At 40.0% G+C, this 19,491-nt stretch overlaps 1 protein-coding gene across 1 annotated transcript in view; it reads left to right on the forward strand.

Annotated features, from left to right (window-relative positions):
- The window catches only part of jade2 (jade family PHD finger 2), a 233,848-nt gene that overhangs the window by 119,494 nt on the left and 94,863 nt on the right, over positions 1 to 19,491 (forward strand). The window contains 3 exon segments of the mRNA XM_030747308.1: positions 7,048 to 7,202; positions 14,670 to 14,881; positions 19,005 to 19,172. Of these exon segments, the coding sequence (XP_030603168.1) occupies positions 7,048 to 7,202; positions 14,670 to 14,881; positions 19,005 to 19,172 (535 nt within the window).

Below are 19,491 nucleotides of genomic sequence, written 5' to 3' on the forward strand. Positions count from 1 at the left end.
CAGTTTAAATACAGTCAATCACTTTTTGACAAATACCGGAAACCACTTTTTGGCATAACACCGGCTAAACCTCATTAGCCTGGTGCAGTAGGAAGCTTTTTTTCCCATACTTCCCAGGCCATTCGTGACTGGATGTCCCTACATTTTTCTCTCTCTACGAATTATTTGGTCCTCAAATAATCTCATGATGTTCCAGTAAGTTCCTGTACAGCCAGCATAGGCTGTGCTTTATCCCCTAGCTGACATATCACAGAAGACACATTTGATTTTGCTGTCAGTGAAGTAATTGTTTTTTTTTTGCAGTATGTTTTAGTGCCGCAGCTCATTTTCTTTGAAGCTCAGTAAGTGTAAATAGTGTCACCAGAAAGTGTAATTTCTGTTGAATTCCTTGTCATTGTAAAAATGCATCTGTGAGCGCTGGAATTTTAATTATGGTTCTCATTTTTAAGCAACGTGTCTTGTTTTGAAAAGGTGAAAGTTTCGGTCACTGCTACCAGCAGAAGTGACAGGTATCGCTGCCGCATTTGATCATCTGTAGCTAATTAGCAGAGTTTCATTTTCTGAGTTAGCTAAAATATGTGAATCTCTCTCTGACAGGTAGTGTGGCATAAAAACAAAGTGGCAGATGGAGAACATTAATGCGAAGCTTTGCTAAATCTTATTATGTAACAGCAGATTCTTTCTTTTTTTTTTCTTCCTTCCAGTTCATTTTTACTGTACGCATCCATGCCCTCCTCCCTCCGCTTTTTCCCCATTTAGTGTCATATGTTTCCATCCTTGTTTAGAATGACTTCCTGCTCTTCCTGAGCGATCTGTCAGGAGTTGAGGTCTGTTTAAACTAGACATGTCCTGTGTGGGCAGAGAGTCAGACAGAGAACTAAGCCCAGCCACTGTCACTCTGCCCACACTGGAAATGTTTTAAGTAAACACCATCCACTTCATCCCTCCTTGAGAAGAGATTATTATTGGCATTTCGTGAAAAGGAGGAAAGTGAGATTTACACAGTGGTGAGAAACATATGGGAGTTGGAGGAGAGAAGAAGCCTAGGCTGACTTTTCTAACCCACCTTCTTTTTTTATTATCTACTCCATCAGTGAAACTGTAAAGCTTTCTCTGCACCTGTTGCATGATTTCTTTCCCTCGCAGTTTCCCTCACTGGGTCGTAACACTTACTGATATATGTGGGGTGGACTCTGTAGTGGGAGCACCTTTCTTCGTGGAGACTACTGTTAGCTTCTAATATAAAATACTGGCTTTGTTATAAGGTGGTTCCCTTTGGCTACCTGCTATTTTCGTGTGTATGATAAAGAGTAAAAGACTTGACATGAGGCTGAGGCCATACCACTAAGAAGACACATCGTTCTCCCTTTTAAAAACAATGCAACTGACCTGCCAAATTTTTAGCATGAGAAAGTGAAATGAGATCTAGCATAGACGTGACATGATTTCTTTTCCAGTAAGGCTGCCAAAATCTCTGTATATTTCAGCGAGGCAAATGCATAAGACTCGTTTGCAGCAGACATTCGACCCAGTTCACTTTTCTTTTCACTTTCACACACCCAACCATATAAAACTCCTGTCCTCCCTGTCCAAGCTCATATAACATCCTATTCAGCGGTGTTACGGCACAAGATATACTTTTACAGTTCCCGCTCCTCAGCTCCCCGGAGGCACATCCCGAGCAGCAAACGAGCGACACTCCTGCTTCAGGGGCTTCAAGCTGAAGAGAGGGATTTGGGGGTGGGGGAGGGTGGGAGGTGTTTGGTTTTTGTTGTTTTAGGATTCAGAGCCCCTACATGTGTAGCTGCTTCTGAATATTTTATTGCACACACCATTAAGATCAAAGCAAAAGTCATGTCGTATTGTTGTGACTACAAGGAGGAAACATCTAAATCTTCTCTGTCTGTTGCTCTTCTCGTTAGAGCTTCTCAAATAGAAAAATAAGTGTTTGGGAAGAATTATTTATTACTGATACTCTGATAAAGGGTTAAGAAAAAAACTGCTTTAAAAGCTAGAATTTAAATTTTAAAATACTCCCATTTTGAGATGCTTTTGATGGTAGGGTTATTTGCTTTGGCTTCAAATATATTTACTGATTGTCTTCTTTGATTTTTCCTAAATTTTCCCAGTACTTCTCGGACCAGACATGCCTCACATGCTTTTCTCCTTTTTAATAGATCGTTAATGGATATATTAAGACAAGGAACAACAATAGAAAATGACAGAAGTACTTCATCTTGATTTATCTTGACAGTGTCACGAATATATATCAAAAGAAAAACAGCTGCATAGATGGAAAAAAAAGGACTCACTGATCCCTTTAGGTACATCTGTTCAACTGCTTTTTAACACAAATATCTAATTAGCCAGTCACATGGCAGCAACTCAGTTCATTTAGGCATGTGGTCAAGACAACCTGGTGAAGATCAACCTGAGCATCAGAATAAGGGAGCAAAGGTGATTTAAGATATACTGGGATTTTCCCACACTGGGGTTTACATAGAATGGGCCAAAAAAGAGAAAATATCCAGTAAGCAGCAGTTATCTGGGTGAGAAAGCCTTGTTGATGCCAGAGGTCAGAGGTGAATGGGCACACTGCTTTGAGCTGATAGGAGGGCAACAGTAACTCAAATAACCATTTGTTACAACCAAGTTATGCCCAAGAGCATCTCTGCATACACAAAACGATGACCCTTGTAGCAGATGGGCAACAGCAGCAGAAGTCCACAACAGATACCACTCCTCTCAGCTCCAAACAGGGAATAAAGTTCTCAGAGGCTCACCAAAATTGGACAGTAGAAGATCGGAAAAACATTACCAGGTCTGACAAGCCTCGATGTCAAACACGAGGGTCAGAATTTGGCATAAATAACTTGAAAGCATCGATCCATCCTGCCTTGTAGTTCAGGTCGGTGGTGTTGTTGGTGTAATGGTGTGGGGGATATTTTCTTGGCACACTTTGGGATCCTCATTACCAATTGAGCATGGTTTAAACACCACCGGCTAGTATTTTTACTGACTATGTCCTGTTATGACCAGGGTATGATGGCTGCTTTCAGCAGGATAACATACCATACCACAAAGCTCGTCATCTCAAACTGGTTTCTTGATTATGACAGTGAGTTCATTGTATTTAAATGGCCTCCACAGTCACAAATCTCAATCCAATAGAGCACCTATGAGGTATGGTTGAACAGGAAATTCACATTATGGATGTGCAGCTGACAAATCTGCAGCAACTGTGTGATGCTGGGATGTCAGTATGGACCAAATTTTCAGGATTCTATCCAGCACCTTGTAGAATCTGTGCCATGAAGAATTAAGGCAATTCTGAAGGCAAAAAAAGGGTCGCAACACAATACAAAACGTACCTAATAAAGTGAGTGGATTTTGATACAAAAATCAACCTGAATTGCAAACCATATAACATTTTCTATATATGAGAAATGACTCGCCTCAATCAGTTAGTGAATATCAAAGTCGACAAAGCCGCACAAAAGAAGTTCTGTTGCTGAAAGTTGATGAGTCAGCCTTTGTGAATTTGAAATAAATATAATATCTAAAAAAAAAAAAAATCTGATTGGGCTCTAAAATCCATTTCTCCAGTTTGCACTTAATACCATGAAAGGGCAGAAAATCTTACAGCAAGCAATAATTGTCTTGACAGTTGACTGCTCTTCATCCCCACCTTTGTTTATTTGGTAAAACGTGGACAAAGGGAGCTCTTGTTCACCTACTTTAGTTTACCTACATGACCTGTCAGAGTGAGTGCATGAATGATGCCCATGTTAATGCAGGATACATAATCCTTACCAAACACACTGTACTTTTGATAAGCATCACATAGAATCATTTGACATTATTGTGAGGCAATATATTTATGTTCCGTCATCTTTACCTGACATCTAAGCTAGAGGCTCCCCCTATAGTGCTAACAGAGTAATAGGGATCAGGAAATGGTTTTTTAAATACTATTAAATTTACAAAATGAAGCAGCATGGCTCTTGAATGTTTGTTTTAGCTGTTCTGGACTGATTTCTGGAAGACAGAAAAAGGTCTAGTTTCACAGATTGATGTTGGTACCAGCTAGATGACTGGGGACATGCCATCCAGGTTTTCAGCTATTTTATATTTTTTCCACTGGTGTGAAAATGTTGAATTTTCATCCCTGTTTTCATTCTTTTTTAATTTCGTGTTTCGCTAGAAGCCAAACAAACACCATTCGAGTCATAAAACAAAATGTAATAAAGCCCATATTAAAATAAACAACATGAAGAGTATCATAAAATCCAATAGCACTCTGCTGATAATATCTCAGTATATTACACTGCTGATGGGTTATTACATTATGGACTGGGTATTCAGTTTTTCCTGGATTATACTGGAGTTTTTTCTTAGTACTGTTCATCCTATTAACCAGAATCATTTGTGCCATCTGCAGGAAGATACTCCCCATCATAGGAAGGATTTTCCCCTGCTTAAAATTAAAATCAACTATAGACTGTATGTGGGAATAATTTTTAAGGAATTATGTCTTGAGTAGGATCCAGTGGGAGACATGGAATAGTAACTTGTCGTGGACTAACACACTCTTGGTTCTCGGCCTTTTCTTACAGCATTTGCTGTAAAGCACAGTGTCTACACAATGACACCAGCCTCATCCTTTAATAATGAAACACCACCAGCCTCCAATGTAATAAGACACTTGTTGCTTTTAAAGTTACATAACGGAAACAGTCAGCCCAGAGTTCCCATTATGAAACCTATTCTCCCTGTGTGTGTGTGTGTGTGTGTGTGTGTGTGTGTGTGTGTGTGTGTGTGTGTGTGTGTGTGTGTGTGTGTGTGTGTGTGTGTGCCTCTTTTCTCCCCTTTGCCACTTAAGTGGCCAGGCCCGTTTGTCCAGTGTTGGATATCAGCCTGAAAGCAGGCCAAAACAGGGTTCAGTTTCCTGCCCTTTTGTCCTCATGTATAAATATATTAGAATCTTGGATTCAGTAATCATTACACATTTTCAGACAAAATGGATCAGAGCTGTGCTTTTTATCAGATTCATGGAGTAGTTAAGAAGTGACACTATGACAGGAGGAGATTAGTGCACTGCGGTTGTAAGAGTGTTACTAACTTTCAGTGGAAGGTTTCTAACTCTTGTTTGTCATGTGCTAATTAGCATACGTACAATTTCATTTCATATGAAGCATCTTCTTTGCTTTTTGCTCACATGTACTGTAGTTTATTAAAGCCAAATTCCAAATACTGATGAACTCATTTGCATAATGTTCTGTTTGTAATGTCGCACATTAACGAGAGCAACAAAATAGTGACCTAAATATGCCCAACAAAAATAAAGACATGTTAACCAGCAGCTGTTTCCATGCTGCTTTCCTCTCCTGCTAAATCCTGATTTTGAAATAGCCACGCCATCTGATAAAATGTGGTCCCGTCTACATATGCAGAAATTCAAATTTAATAAAAATGAATATTGCATACATTCAGAGCCCAGTCAGAACCTCATAGATTTGAAACATAAATTCAGAAATTTTTCCACAAATAGTGAAGCAGTTGCTGCAATACGGCAAATAAAGTGCAAAATGCAATCTTGGTTTTATATGGGAATATAACCAAAAAGCAAACAGTTAAGTCAATTTCAAAGAGCTCATTGGCTGCACTGACTAAGACAGATTGCCAACACAGTGCAATCGATCTGTGTGTATAAATTAGACAGCAGTTATTTGCGGACCTTTGCCAATATGCCTGAGAGTGAATCCAGTGAATTGACAGTGAATTTAAATTGTGGCAGCTGATTTGTGATGATGAAGGCAGCAGTGGTGGAGATGATAATGAGGAGGATGATGAGGAAGATGATCACAGTGCTGTTTGATGTGATAGTGGTAATGGAGGAGGATAATAAGTAAGCGGTGTGATAATGAGGCGTTGGAGGCCGGGAACTAAACTGAGAGCTAAAGGTTGTTTGTTGTTTGTCGCTGTGATCATGACGCACTTCACCTTTTCACACAAAGGTCTCGATTCAGCGGGCGAGCAAGTGAATAATAGGGTGTGTGTTTGTTACTATCATAAACACAGAGATGTTTTGGAGAAATTGTGGTGTGTGTGTGTGTGTGTGTGTGTGTGTGTGTGTGTGTGTGTGTGTGTGTGTGTGTGTGTGTGTGTGTGTGTGTGTGTCTGAGATCTAAATGCTGTGTTGTTTTTTTCCTCTTATTATTCGGGTGTGGTTTCTGCCTTCATGATGGCACGTGTGTGATTTATTTTGTGTATTCTGTGCATGTGTTTGTTAGTTCTTGCAGTGTCCCAGTGCTTTATGTGAGCCTGGGCCTGTGTGTGTTTATTAGTCTTTATTGGTTCCCAGTGGGTTGAGCAGAGTTCCTGACCCCATTTCCTGCTCTTGTTGACAGAGACATTTGGTCCCCAGGCTCCAGAGACTAGACACTGCCTGGAGGAGCTTCATGTCACTGCTACCCACAACCGCTTGATTTGTCATTGTTTTAGTAGACTTTTTTTTTTTTTTTTTAACTCCATCATACTCTGATTCAGTCTTTGTGGACAATGAGGTCAGGACTTGTCTGTAAGGCATGAACTGGGCTTCCTAATAATTCATGTTGTCATAAGGAGTACAGTGTGTCACAGATCACATGGAGTTTTAAAAAAATATTGACACAGATATTTACATGCAGCTTTGCAAGATAACCTTTCACAGAGTCACTGTGTACGCTGTAACACTGAAAGAGAGCAGGGAACTGTGCATGGACAACCAATGTAAACTCAGCACAAAAAGTAAAGAAAACTGTGTTTGGTTGATTTATTGTAACAATGCATCTTTGCAATACATTTTATATTGTTTATATTTATACTGTGTATTTCCCCTTAAATGATGCCACATTTGTAAGGAAAATACATTGAGTTGAGTATGTGGGTTGTGCACCTGCCGGTGTTTTTTTTACTCTCGTTGCATTTTGTTGCTTCTTTGCTTGAGTTTTATTATTGCTTCCACATAAATAAAACTCACTGGGTGCATCTTCGTTTTTGTTGCAGGTTGCTGCCGGAGTCAACAGGTGGTCTGTCCAACAACGGGCAGGAGAGGGAAGGTGATACTCAGCGTCCTCCGACCCAGCTCTACAGCTGCTATGACCTGGATGACCTGGATGTTGCCTGGCTACAGATAGTCAACCAAGAGTTCAGACAGATGGGTAAGCATTGCATTATTGATAATAATAGCCTGAAAAGATTGAGGAAAATAATCACTTAACCTGTGCAAATGTAGGGCTGTTGTACTCCACTCGCATAACGTCAGAAGTTTCCAAAGGCAGTAAACACAGTTGTAGCACTGAAAATGATGTGTTTTGACTCGGTGTTCTTCTCTGTGTTGGCCTCTATGAAATGACTCACCCCGATGTGTCATGAATGATGTGTTTGCACTTCATTGGAATCGTGAGCTGTGTAGTGTTTGGATTTCTTTGCCCCATTAGCGCCACAGCCAAATATCAGGGATTCTGCCCAGTGTTTTATAAGCTTGCCAGGCGTAAGCATGACAGTGGGTCATAATTTTTTTTATTTAAAATTTTTTAAAGACATAGACCATTAGTTTTTGCAGATATATAGACAGTTCAGATTTGGTATGAACTTCTGTGAACCTCAGAAAAAAGTAAATCTGTCATGACAGTTTATCTGTTGTTCAGCTGATTTTCATTCATTTGACAGCAACATGTGCAACAATGTTACTTTCTCTCGGTGCTGGACGTGAAAATAAACTAATGTCTGCACAGTAGCTGGTAACAAGTGGACAATGTGCCTCTGATTATTTTAATTTTTTGATTAGGTAATTAGTCTATAAATTGAAAGATTTGGCAATTGATTTCCTTTTAGCACTTTCAGGACTGACGTTATACATTACACCAGCCACGTTATTAGATGCACCTTGCTAGCACTGGGTTGGACCCCTTTTCCCTTCAGAGCTGCCTTAATTCTTCGCGGCATGGATTCAATACGGTGCTGGAAACATTCCTCAGACATTTTTGGTCGATATTGACATGACAGCATCACACAGATGCTGCAGATTTGTCAGATGCACATGTCTCATTCCACCACATCCTAGAAGTGCTCCATTGGATTCAGATCTTCTGACTATGGAGGATATATGGGTGCAGAGAACTCACTGTCATCTTCAAGAATCCAGTTTGAGGTGATTTGAGCTTTGTGACATTCTGCTGGAAGCAGCCATCAGAAGAAGGTACACAGGGGGATGAAGATGGTCAGCAACAATACTCTGGTATGCTGTAGCATTTAAACGATGCCCAGTTGGGCCAAAAGTGTGCCAAGGAAGTAATCCACAAACTTTATACCACCAGCACCAGCCTATTGATACAAGGCAGGATGTATCCATTCTTTCATAGTGCTTATGCCAAATTCTGACCATGTTGCAGCAAAAATCGAGACCAGGCAACATTTTCCAATCTTCTATTGCCCAATTTTAGTCAGCCTGTGCAGACCAACCGGTCTGGTGCCAGCAACCATGTCATAATCAAAGTCGCTCAGATTACCTTTCTCCCCATTCTGATGCTCAGTTTGAGCTGCAGCAGGGCGCCTTGACGTGTTTGCATGTCTAAATGCTTTGAGCTGCTGCCATGAGATTGCTGATTAGACATTTTCTTTAACAAGCAGTTGAACAGGTGCAACTAACGGAGTGGCCATTCAGTTATTCATGTTTCTTTTAATTTTATCCAGTTAATTATTGCTAAAAAAAAAAGAAAAGAAAAAAAGGGCATACTTAAATTTGGCAAGGGCATTTTTCATGATCAAAGCTCCTGAGGTTTGAACATTGACAGAACCAGCTGCATTAAGAGGTACAGAAGCAGTTTGGACTTTTCTTGTAATGATTTCAGTCCCTTTTACTTATCTTTCATGATTCCTTATTACATTGAGCTTATATGAAGAGCTCCCCTGAGGGTTGAGACTGGCAACTATTTTTTTAAGCCAGAGACTGTTCAGTTAAACAGGTGCCTTTCAGTTTTCTTTTCATTTCACATGTAGGTCTGCGTTTTTTCTTTTCCATTGCCACCCATTCAAAATCTCAGAATCTTATATGTTTCAGCAAACACAAGCTTTTTCTTTCGTTTTCATTTAAATTGAACAACATCATAAAAAAGCCTTAAAATGCAGTTTTCTGAAACTTGCAGATGCTGTGAATATTTTGTACTGTCGCTGTGTAGCCTCTTGTGCTTTTCTTTTTTTTTCTTTTTCCATTTTCATTATTCTTTCTCTTTCTTCTTTCTCTTTCTCTCCTCTCTGCTTTTCTACATCCCCCCATTTCGCTATGGTGACAACTGCTGACCCCGAGCATCTCTCTCATCTCCGCCACTTTACTCAATATCTGATCGGCTCCTTTCAGATAAAGCATAGTAATTGTGTCTATAAATCCCCGCTGGGGTTTCAGGCTTTATTTCTGCTGCACATTCACTTTAAATCAAACTCGGACACGCACGCACGCACGCACACACACATACATGTGCACACACACACATACTGGCTCTTCCTAGAGCACAAGCTCTCATAACCTTCAATGCTAAACAAAACAAACAGACGGCTGATTGGTTCTGCTGGGTGCGGCTGCCGAATCATGATGGGATGATTCAGCGTTTTCTGTCTCAGCCCTGCACATCCTATTTAGATGTAATTTGTGTATTTATGTGTGTGTGTTAACAATATGTACTTGGAGACCAGATGTTGATACTGGACATGCCGCAGTCTTTGGTTATTTTAAGACTTTATAACGAAACAAAGAAACCTGGTTAATGTTATTTCCTGACACTGTTTGCCTTCAGTTGGCAGCTGATTCTTCCATATTAGCTTCTGTTCACTGGCTCCCTGTTAAATCCAGAATTGAATTTTAAATCTTTCTTCTCACATACAAAGTCTTGAATAATCAGACTTCGTCATAAGATCTGCTAAGACCATATTATCCCAATAGAGAACACTTTGATTTCTAACTGCAAGCTTTCTTAAAGTTTCTAAAAGACTTCAGCTTTCAGGCACCTCTACAGTGGAACCAGGTCCCAGGTTGGGCTCAGGAGGCAGACGCAATCTCTACTTATAAGATTAGACTCAAAACTTTCCTTTTTGATAGGTGGGATCAGGTGATCCTGAACCCTCCCATAGTTGTGCTGCTATAGGCTCAGTCATGATGCACTGAGCACTTCTCCACGCCCATCTTTTCACCCATCATCTGATTGGTGGGGTTTTCTCTACCACTGTAGGGTCTCTACCTTACAATATATAGCACCTTGTTTGAGGCGACTGTGAATTGGGTTGTATAAGTAAAATTGAATTGATATCCATCTGCTTTTGTTCCTAATGACAGTAGGCTAAATCATTTATTTCTCTCTCTTTCTCTTGCCCCATCTCTTTCTCTCTCCTTGTGCCAGCAGCAGTGTACCTTAAGTGTAAATCTGCAAGAGCTGCTGACTTTGTCACACAGTGCATGTGGTATTACAGGTGGATAACCTGGAGTCTAACAACTTTTCAGACAGAAATCCAAATCCAGCTTTGTGACGCAGGCAGCTGTGGCTAGTCGTGTCCTTGTAAATATATTTACATTTGTTATATTATATGTACATTTGTTGACAGCTGAGTTTTGCTGTGAGGAAAGTTGTCTTCTTGTAGAAAGCTAGGCCATCATAGCAGCTATAAAAACATGCAGTCTGACTGTGAGTAGGATTAGTACCTTGGTGTTACTGTAAGATCAGGCTGGGTAGAATTATACTGCGTTTAGTAGATTAATTGAAATACAGTTAGAGAAGCACATTAAGGCACAGTGAACATGGATATTTGAAAGCAAACGCAGTAAGGCAGGCTAGAAGAATAGAAACGTGAAGAAAAAGAGGCACTTTTTGCATTGTTTGTGTTAATTGCTGTTTTTCTTTTAAGCACTCATAAATACTGCACACACACACACACACACAGTGATGAATGGATGTCTGCATGTGCTCACAGCTGTCACATGCAAACACTCAGAGACGACAAATACGCAGCAAATGTAGTTAAGGTAGACACAGAGCACACAGCAAAAACAACACACGTTCACGCAATATCTGTGAATAATGGCAGTGCTTTCCTGTCTTCGGTGTGTTCAGGTCATGATGTAAATGTCACGGCAGGTTAATGTCTAACTCTGCTTCCCCTTTTCAGCTGCTTCAAAAACATGTTCTGAATCCACAACAACAGTCACACATGTTCATGTTTTTATTTCTCTGTTCTTTAGTCATGCTTGGGGCCAAATTCACAAGTTTTCAGCCTCAGAAGCAGATGTTGACTGTCATATGTTACATTTTCAATACATTACAGGGGTATGGTAGGTGAAGCTGCAGCTCAGGGTACACATTAACCCTGCTGGCAAAGAGATACTCAAGAAGCAGTAAATAATACTGCTATTGAGTTATTTTATTGTTGGATGGGGAGAGGGTGAATGGCATAAATAATACATCCACAAAATGCTCTGCTTCACTTGTAAAAAAAAATAAAAAATCCTACAAATCAATCAGTAAAGCAAAAAACAACATTTGCAGAGAGGCAAGAGAGCCCAGACTATCATTAGTATTACCGCAGATTCTTTTGTGGCACATTAGACCATTCAAACAGCTCTCTAACCCCCACAGAAGGTCAGCAACTTCCAAACCCGTCCAAATATCACTCGGTGCCCCGGTGTGATTTTAACATAATACACGATCCTCTTTGGGGGAATTATTGACAGAAAGTATCTATATAACACTGTCATAAAAACAGTCCTGTTCTTTGTATTTTCCTGAACTATAGGACGACATTAAAATGAGGCATTTTTGCTTTTTCTCGTTTTAGAGCTGGTTGTTCAGCTATCACACATCATTTGCATTACAGTGAAACTTTTGTCACATCTTAATGATCCGGTGTGAAATAAGAGCCTTCCTCCTGCAGACAAGAAGCACACACACACACACACACACACACACACACACACACACACACACACACGCACACACACACACCATCTCTGCCTGTCTGTAAAACTCTCTCGGTGAATGCCATTGTTGTGTTTCTTCCTTTACTAGAATTAATCACAGATTTGTCTGATTTTTTAGATTACTATTAAAATCCCATTTTAAAAGTATGCAACCCAGAATATATTTAATAAAACTGGTGTTAAGACAGCAAACTTTGTCACAGCATGTTGAATTTGGAATAAAATGCAACTTAAAAATATGCAGAAGTCATTTCCACTTGATGGAATGATCTGGCAACTTAGAATCTGCCTGTTTAGTTGTTCTTTAAGTCCATTCAGTCAGAGAAAGCAGATTCCAGGTTGACGCTGTTTTGCAGTGCAGAGCTGCATTCATGAAAACCCTGACATCAGAATATCACTCTCAGGAGAAATCGTTGCTTTCAGCGGCAAAAAACAAACTTAAGAAAAGCTGAATATCAAGTAGGAAAAGTGGAATTCACATAGTAGTCTAGATGCTATTTTACTGGTAGTCTTCTAATGCCAGCCTCCACATTATCCCAGCCCCCCAAAAGACTTAGCCCAAACAGCTGATCACACACTGCACCCACAACCATCAAGTTACCACTGGTCTAAAACACTTTACTCTGCATGATTGCAAGCTTAAAACAGAGCTTGGAAGTCAACGTTTGATATGACCACCTTTATTCTTCAACAGAGCCTGAACTCTTAAGGAACTTTCTATTATTTCTTTAAGTAGTCCCCAGGAATAGTTCTCCAGGAAGGACATTCCTGTCTGTCCCGAACAATCGCTAGTGCTAATGGCAGCAAACTGCGATGATAGCAATCCGTTTCGGTATATAATAGCTGATATTCTCAGCACAGTGAACACAGCACGCACAAACACACACACACACACGGATATGCGGGTATGGAAAAACGTGTCAGCGATGATCCACTCGGGGTTAAAGGGTCGTTTTTCCAAATGAAGGAAATCCGTCGCAGCGACAGAGAACTTTAATGCTCCTAATGAGCGCTGCAGAGTTTAAACGACGCATAAAAGCAACAAATTTGTGTGGAGGATTTTTTATAACTGAATTATTTGAGTTACTCGGGAAATCGTTGCAGCCCTATTTCTTAATTACATCAGTTTTGACAAGATTCCCAACACCACTGACTGAAATGGAGCCCCAAACAATGACAGAGCCTCCACTGTGTTTTACAGATGGCTGCAGACACTCACTGTTGAACCTCTTTCCTGACCTCCTCCATACTTACAAGACAAGGACTGAAAATGATTTAAAAAGCAGCCAGTGTTCAAAGAACATCTTTAAAAGACCTTGATAACGCCTGGAGAGCACTTTAAAGAAAAATAAAGTAGGTGAAAGTCTGGATTCTACTCTGCAACATATAAAGAAATGACAGGTGGCTCAAGACTTTTGCACAATGTCAGAGTTTAAAGAAATTTATAGAATGAATCAAAATATTAAGTTGTAAGCTAACAGAAAGATAAAATGCAAGTCATACTCATAAATCAAACAGAAGAAGCCGACTGACAGCAGCAAACTGACTGGCTGTATCTGTATAACTTTAAAATGAAGATCCAGAGATTGTGACTGAGCAAATGACGTACTCGACTGGACAGACTGCGATTTAATCTGTGTGATCATGGTCTTCATTTACAGCTAGCATTCACATTCTGTTGTGTTACAGTCTTAAAGTTGGATTAGTACGTCTATTTTTTAGGTTTTTAAACTATCCAAATAACTAAATATCAAAATAATCATCTGTATTTCATATTAAAAAAAAATTCATATTAGATTTAATGGCTTCCTGTTACGCATTTTGTCTAATCACTGTAATCTTATCGCAGGTAATAAGATAATAATATTCTACATCTGTTTGCCACCATCCTTTAAACCCAGACTGTTTAGTTCCCTGGTATCTTAAATGCTTTATTTTCCATAAGGAAGAAGGTTTGCATTTGCCAGTTAAATCAGTCTTCATCAACTATTAACCAGCCTGAGAGCAAGGCATTACTTTGAGATGCAAATGGAGCAGGGATACGAATGCTAATGTCAACACATATTGGCACAGTAAGCTGAGCTGAGGGCAGCAATGGCATAATGGCACTTTTTTTTTCTTTCAAATCTTGGCTTTGGTGGCTAATGGGCCTGCAGCGCACATGTAATATTTCTCTTTTTACTCTGTTAGCAACGATTCCAGCTCCACACACTCACTGCTAATTTTCAGCACATTGCCCCCTGAGCCGCCCCAAAGAAACACAAAGTGACCTTGTGAGATAAACATGCAAAAGTAAGCTGTATGTGTTTCAAATTAGTGTTAAGCAAAGTGTTCACGGCAGAAATTGAAATCTGTAAATTGGCTTGTTATTGAGCTTTGTGTGAGCAGTTTCCTATTGCTGTTATCCTTGTCAATAAAAGGAACTAAAGGAAGCCTCCGAGTGCTGACCCTGTAACTCTACACAAATGCTCATCCCTTCTCCCAGCAGCTGTGCCTCAGCCTTTGAACGTTCACTCGATCAAGCTTTGAAAGAAAATTATGTGTAAAACATAAAAACAACTTTGTATCAACCAAAGTGCAATCCTCCAATCACCCATTCAAGTTTTTGTTTGTATGTCAAATGCAAACGAATTCTTTTTTTAACTTTATGTTTTGTCACCACCAGGCTTACCAGAGCTGGATGAGCTCACAATGGAGTGTGTTCTGGTCGAGCTGGAGAGCGTGTGCGAGGAGAAGATGCAGCAGGCCATCGAGACAGAGGAAGGCCTGGGCATCGAGTACGATGAGGACGTGGTGTGTGACGTCTGCCGCTCACCGGAGGGAGAAGACGGCAACGAGATGGTCTTCTGTGACAAGTGCAATGTCTGTGTTCATCAGGTCAGGAATCGCAGGCTTAAATTCTTTACATTTCTGTTTGTGCTCATCTGTGGAAGTGTACGTAGTTTCGACAGAATAGGGAAAAAAAATCTGCTGAAAACATGATTGTAAATTGCAAAAATGAAGCCAAAATACAAGGTTTTGCTCTTTTTTTGAGTGACTTGAGTACATTAACTGCTAAAAGGTGCACATATACTGTAGCAGCACTTCCACAAATACTTCCTGTGACAGCCTGAAGCTGGAGGGGCTCTGCGGTGTTTGTCACACAGTGACAGAATATTAATTATTGTGTCGGCTCAGTTGGCACTAACACAATATCAGTCCCTTCAGACTGCCTCTGCTTACCTGCTGTTATGACACTGAATGGAAGAAGTTTCCTGCAACTGTAGACCATATCTCATTTTAATCTGTCACCCCAAATTGTTCTAATAAATTAATTCTGGGCAATTAATTACATTTTATTTTCAGTTTTTTGGCCTCTATTGGTAATGAAAACAAGATAATCACGATAAAACAAATTACTACGCTGCATTGAGGTTCACAATAGAGTTACAAATTCAACACCCACCTTTGATTTGATAGCTGTGTGCTCTTGCACCCAACTTAAAGCTCTTTTAAGTTCAATATGAGCTAAAATAATGGAAAGATTTGAGAACCCTAACAAAGTTAAACCTGAGAAAACTTCCTTGGCCTCGTGTTGCCTCTGTTCGCAACAGCAGACCGCCTGTGGTGGAGGCTGCGGCCAGCCGGGACAGACAGTTGACCTTGCAAGACATGCTTCAGTGTTGAAAAACACCCTCTAGCCTGGGCTTAACTCCAAACCAGACAGCCTTGCGTCCACCTCCACCCCCACCTCAGCTGAATTATATTTAAAGTTAAAGCAAATCCAAAGCACCAGGAGGAGGCCCCGGGGCAGATCCAGGACACCCTGGAGAGATTACATCTCTTGGCTGGTCTGGGAACACCTTGGTGTTCCCCTGGATAAGCTGGAGGAGGTGGCTGGGGAGAGTGAGGACTGGGCTTCTCTGCTTAGGCTGCTATCCCTGCAACCTGGCCCTGGATAAGCGGAAGAAAATGGATGGATGAATGGATGGAAATCCAAAGTTAAAATACTGTTTAACAAATGGATGATGATTTTATAGTAAATGAGTATTCGTGTTAAAAAAGCGTGAACTCAACATTGACCAAAGTACTTGTGAATATATATTTACCACTGTTGAGCAGCCCTAAAACAAAACCTACTCAGCGCTGCTAACAACTCAAACTAAATCCTGACAGTTTTCTACTGTCAATCAAAAGTTAGCAATCAGAAATTGGATGTCGGGTCTTCTCTCACTCTTCAAAACTATGAAGAATATTTATTCTGCATATGAAATCAAAGCCAAATTATTGTGAAACAGAGGGGAAATCAGAAAAATCCTTAAATATCGTTACTCCATTTAATAACAGCTTTGTATGACTGCTCTTACTGTTCATACGGAAGCACATCAGTTGAAATATCATTGATATTCTCACCCAAGCATGTTTGAAACCAGTTTGCACTCTGTTTCTCCTTCAAGTTCTGCTGCTATCTGCATCTGTGTTGGTCTGTTAAGTTGGCATAAATGTGTATTTCCTTGCACGTGTGGCCTCTTGCACACATTTCTAGAATGCAGGGAATAAATAACTCAGGGATCGAGTCATCAAAACTCTACTCCTAGCTACCTTTAATGTTTTCCCAGTAGTATTTCTTGGGTAAAAATAGGTACGTGCCATAAGTTGAGCTGTCATGGAAACAAATTGTAGCAAACAGTGAAAGAAAAGGTTGCTCCCAGCAGTGTTAAGTAATATTATTGCTTTTAAAGTGTAACCACTTCCAGCACTGTCTGTTCCTTCTCGGGTAAAGTGGTCTCCCCAACACTCAGCAGGTGAAATGCAGGCCTTGCTCGCCGAGGTGTTTTGTTCAGTCAGTAAAATCATTTCATCAATAAAATCCTTTAATTACTTTTAACGAAGGCAGAGACTTCCACGCCTCACTTTGTTTCTTCCTGTGCTTCTGTCACTCTGACAGCTACCTGTCAGTGTGAAGTCTGTTTTTATCTCTGTTGTTTTACCATCCTCTAAGTCTAAATGAATGGGTGTTCTGGCTTTTTAGCGATATGAAATATGATGCGTCCTTCCTCCTTCATGATGGTCTGGGATTTGGGGCATCTAAATTTCATTTGGAGCTCAACTAAAGGAGTGATACTTTGACATGACTCATTAGAAATTAGATTTGATAGAGCTGATGTAGAGGAGATAGGAATAATGGCAGTGAAAGAGGCAATAAGTATGCGTTACTTGCCATAGCGAGGCCCTTTCAAATAATGAAGGAGTAAATAATGTCTGACAATAAAATAACACTTTATTTCTAACCTCGGGGACTGGATCTTATCAGAAACATATAAGCCGGCTGTTATGCTGGCTTGAAAGACTTTGATGGCACCTCTGTGTGTTAGTGGAAGGGGAACTGGGTGGAGCCCTGATCATACAAAAACAAGCTATGTAGCATTTCAAATGTGTTGCAAGCTCATGTCACTCTGACTAAAATAAAAGTTTTGCGTGCACAGTAATATTAAAGAAGGTTTGTTGAAGAGAGTGTGTAGATGGAGCAGGAGTGGATATAACCTGTAAGGGATCATCATGGAGTGGAGTGCTTGTCATGTGTCACTGTAAGGTTTCTAACTCTATATATAGATGTTTTTTGCATTGAAAGCAGCCATCACCAGATCTATGTTGGTGAAAAAAAAAAAAGAAAACAGGGATTTCGATTGGTAGGCCTTATGGTGTAAGCTATTGAAGGTTATGCCTGGATTCAAATTCAGCCTGTTGTGAATCACTCAGTCTCTTCTATGGTTACTGTTTCTAGCGAGCACTTCATTAATGTGAGAAACAAAAACACATGAAGGCCAGCCAGGGAAAGCCAGGAAAGCCCCATTTCCATTAAGTTATTTAAGTTTTTAAATGATAGGATGATGGTGCCAATCCCAGTGATTGTATTGTAGAAACTCTGTGAATCACTACTCCTGCTGAAGTATTGATCAGATTTAAGTGAAGGTTAGACACAATGATCACCTAATTGGTCTTCACCCAAACTGTGTTCAAGGTCAGGATCGTTTTACGGGCACTTTTCCATTTTCACAGTGTAATCTTCAGGCATACTGGTTACTATTTTAGCAAATTCTCACTCCTGATGTACTGAACGGTATTAAATTCAAACCATTTAGCAAAGTCATTAACACCAGATTCTCAATGTTGATAAATTTTGCACAAAATGATGAAGAAAAAATACCAAATGTTGTTTGAAATATTGCTTTGAAACATGTTGCATACCACTTTTATCCTGTTAAATGGAGCTGATTGTGATCTTATTGGCCATGATCATGGTCAGGTCATCGTCAAAGTATCCTTGGGCAAGACACTGAACCCTGAGCTGCCCTGATGCATCAATTGGACTGTGTGTGTGAATGTTAGCTTGAAAGCATAGAAAAAGGTACTTGTATGCATGTGTGTAGAAAGAAAGTGCTTTGAGTTTTCAAATAGAGTCGACAAGCATATAGAGATATTATAAAGGTGAACAGGGTAAATATAGAATACAAATTTTCATATTTTTTATATAGGGGAAGGAAAAATGTCTATTAATGGGCTTTAATTCAATTCAGTTTTATTTATATTTCTATGTCTCAAATCAAAACAGTCACCTCAAAGCGCTTTGTATTGTAAGGTAAAGACTCTACAATAATTAGAGAGAAAATCCAACAAAAAAACCCCTATGAGCAAGCACTTGGTGACAGTAAATTGGAAAAATCCCCTTAACAGAAAAGAAACCTCCAGCAGAACTAGGCTAAAAAAAAAAAAACAGGCATTTTGAGAGATCAGTCCCATCTCTTCACTTAATAAGAAGTTACAGCTAGTGGCTAGTAGTGTTCTGTGCTAAGCTAGCTATATTTAAAGGTTGTTTAACTTAGCACAAAGCTAACCAGCTAAAAACCTGTTGCGTCAAGGTCTTTAATCTGCACAAATCCGGGATTTAAAAGTGTCTTTATATGCCTTTCACATCAAGACTTTTCATAACTTTCCTCTTTTATTTCTTTCCCTGATACAGGCGTGTTACGGCATCCTGAAGGTACCCCAGGGGAACTGGCTGTGTCGGACCTGCGCTCTCGGGGTCCAGCCAAAATGTCTTCTCTGCCCCAAGAGAGGGGGGGCCCTCAAGCCCACCCGTAGTGGAACCAAGTGGGTCCACGTCAGCTGTGCCTTATGGATCCCTGAGGTAAGGCTCAAGGGAAGAGGTCGAGAGGGTTTTTTTTTTTTTTTCAATCTTGAAACTACAGTCAGTAAGTTAATGAATTTCTAATACATCCCAGGATTTATTTTGCTGTAAACTGTTTCCTTTAAATGTAGCTTTTTCTACATTTGCATATAGGCATCATTAGCTTTAAAGTGTAACCCTTCAGCTGTGGATGCACTTGGCTGTTTGTTTACCATCCTAGTCACATACCACACTCAGAAATCAAGAGGTCTTGTGGCTGCACTTTGCACCGCTATTAATGAAGAAAATTGTATCACCGCCTCTCATTCTACCTGTCATA

The sequence above is a fragment of the Archocentrus centrarchus genome, chromosome 14, assembly GCF_007364275.1.
Source record: "Archocentrus centrarchus isolate MPI-CPG fArcCen1 chromosome 14, fArcCen1, whole genome shotgun sequence".
Taxonomy (NCBI): Eukaryota; Metazoa; Chordata; class Actinopteri; order Cichliformes; family Cichlidae; genus Archocentrus; species Archocentrus centrarchus.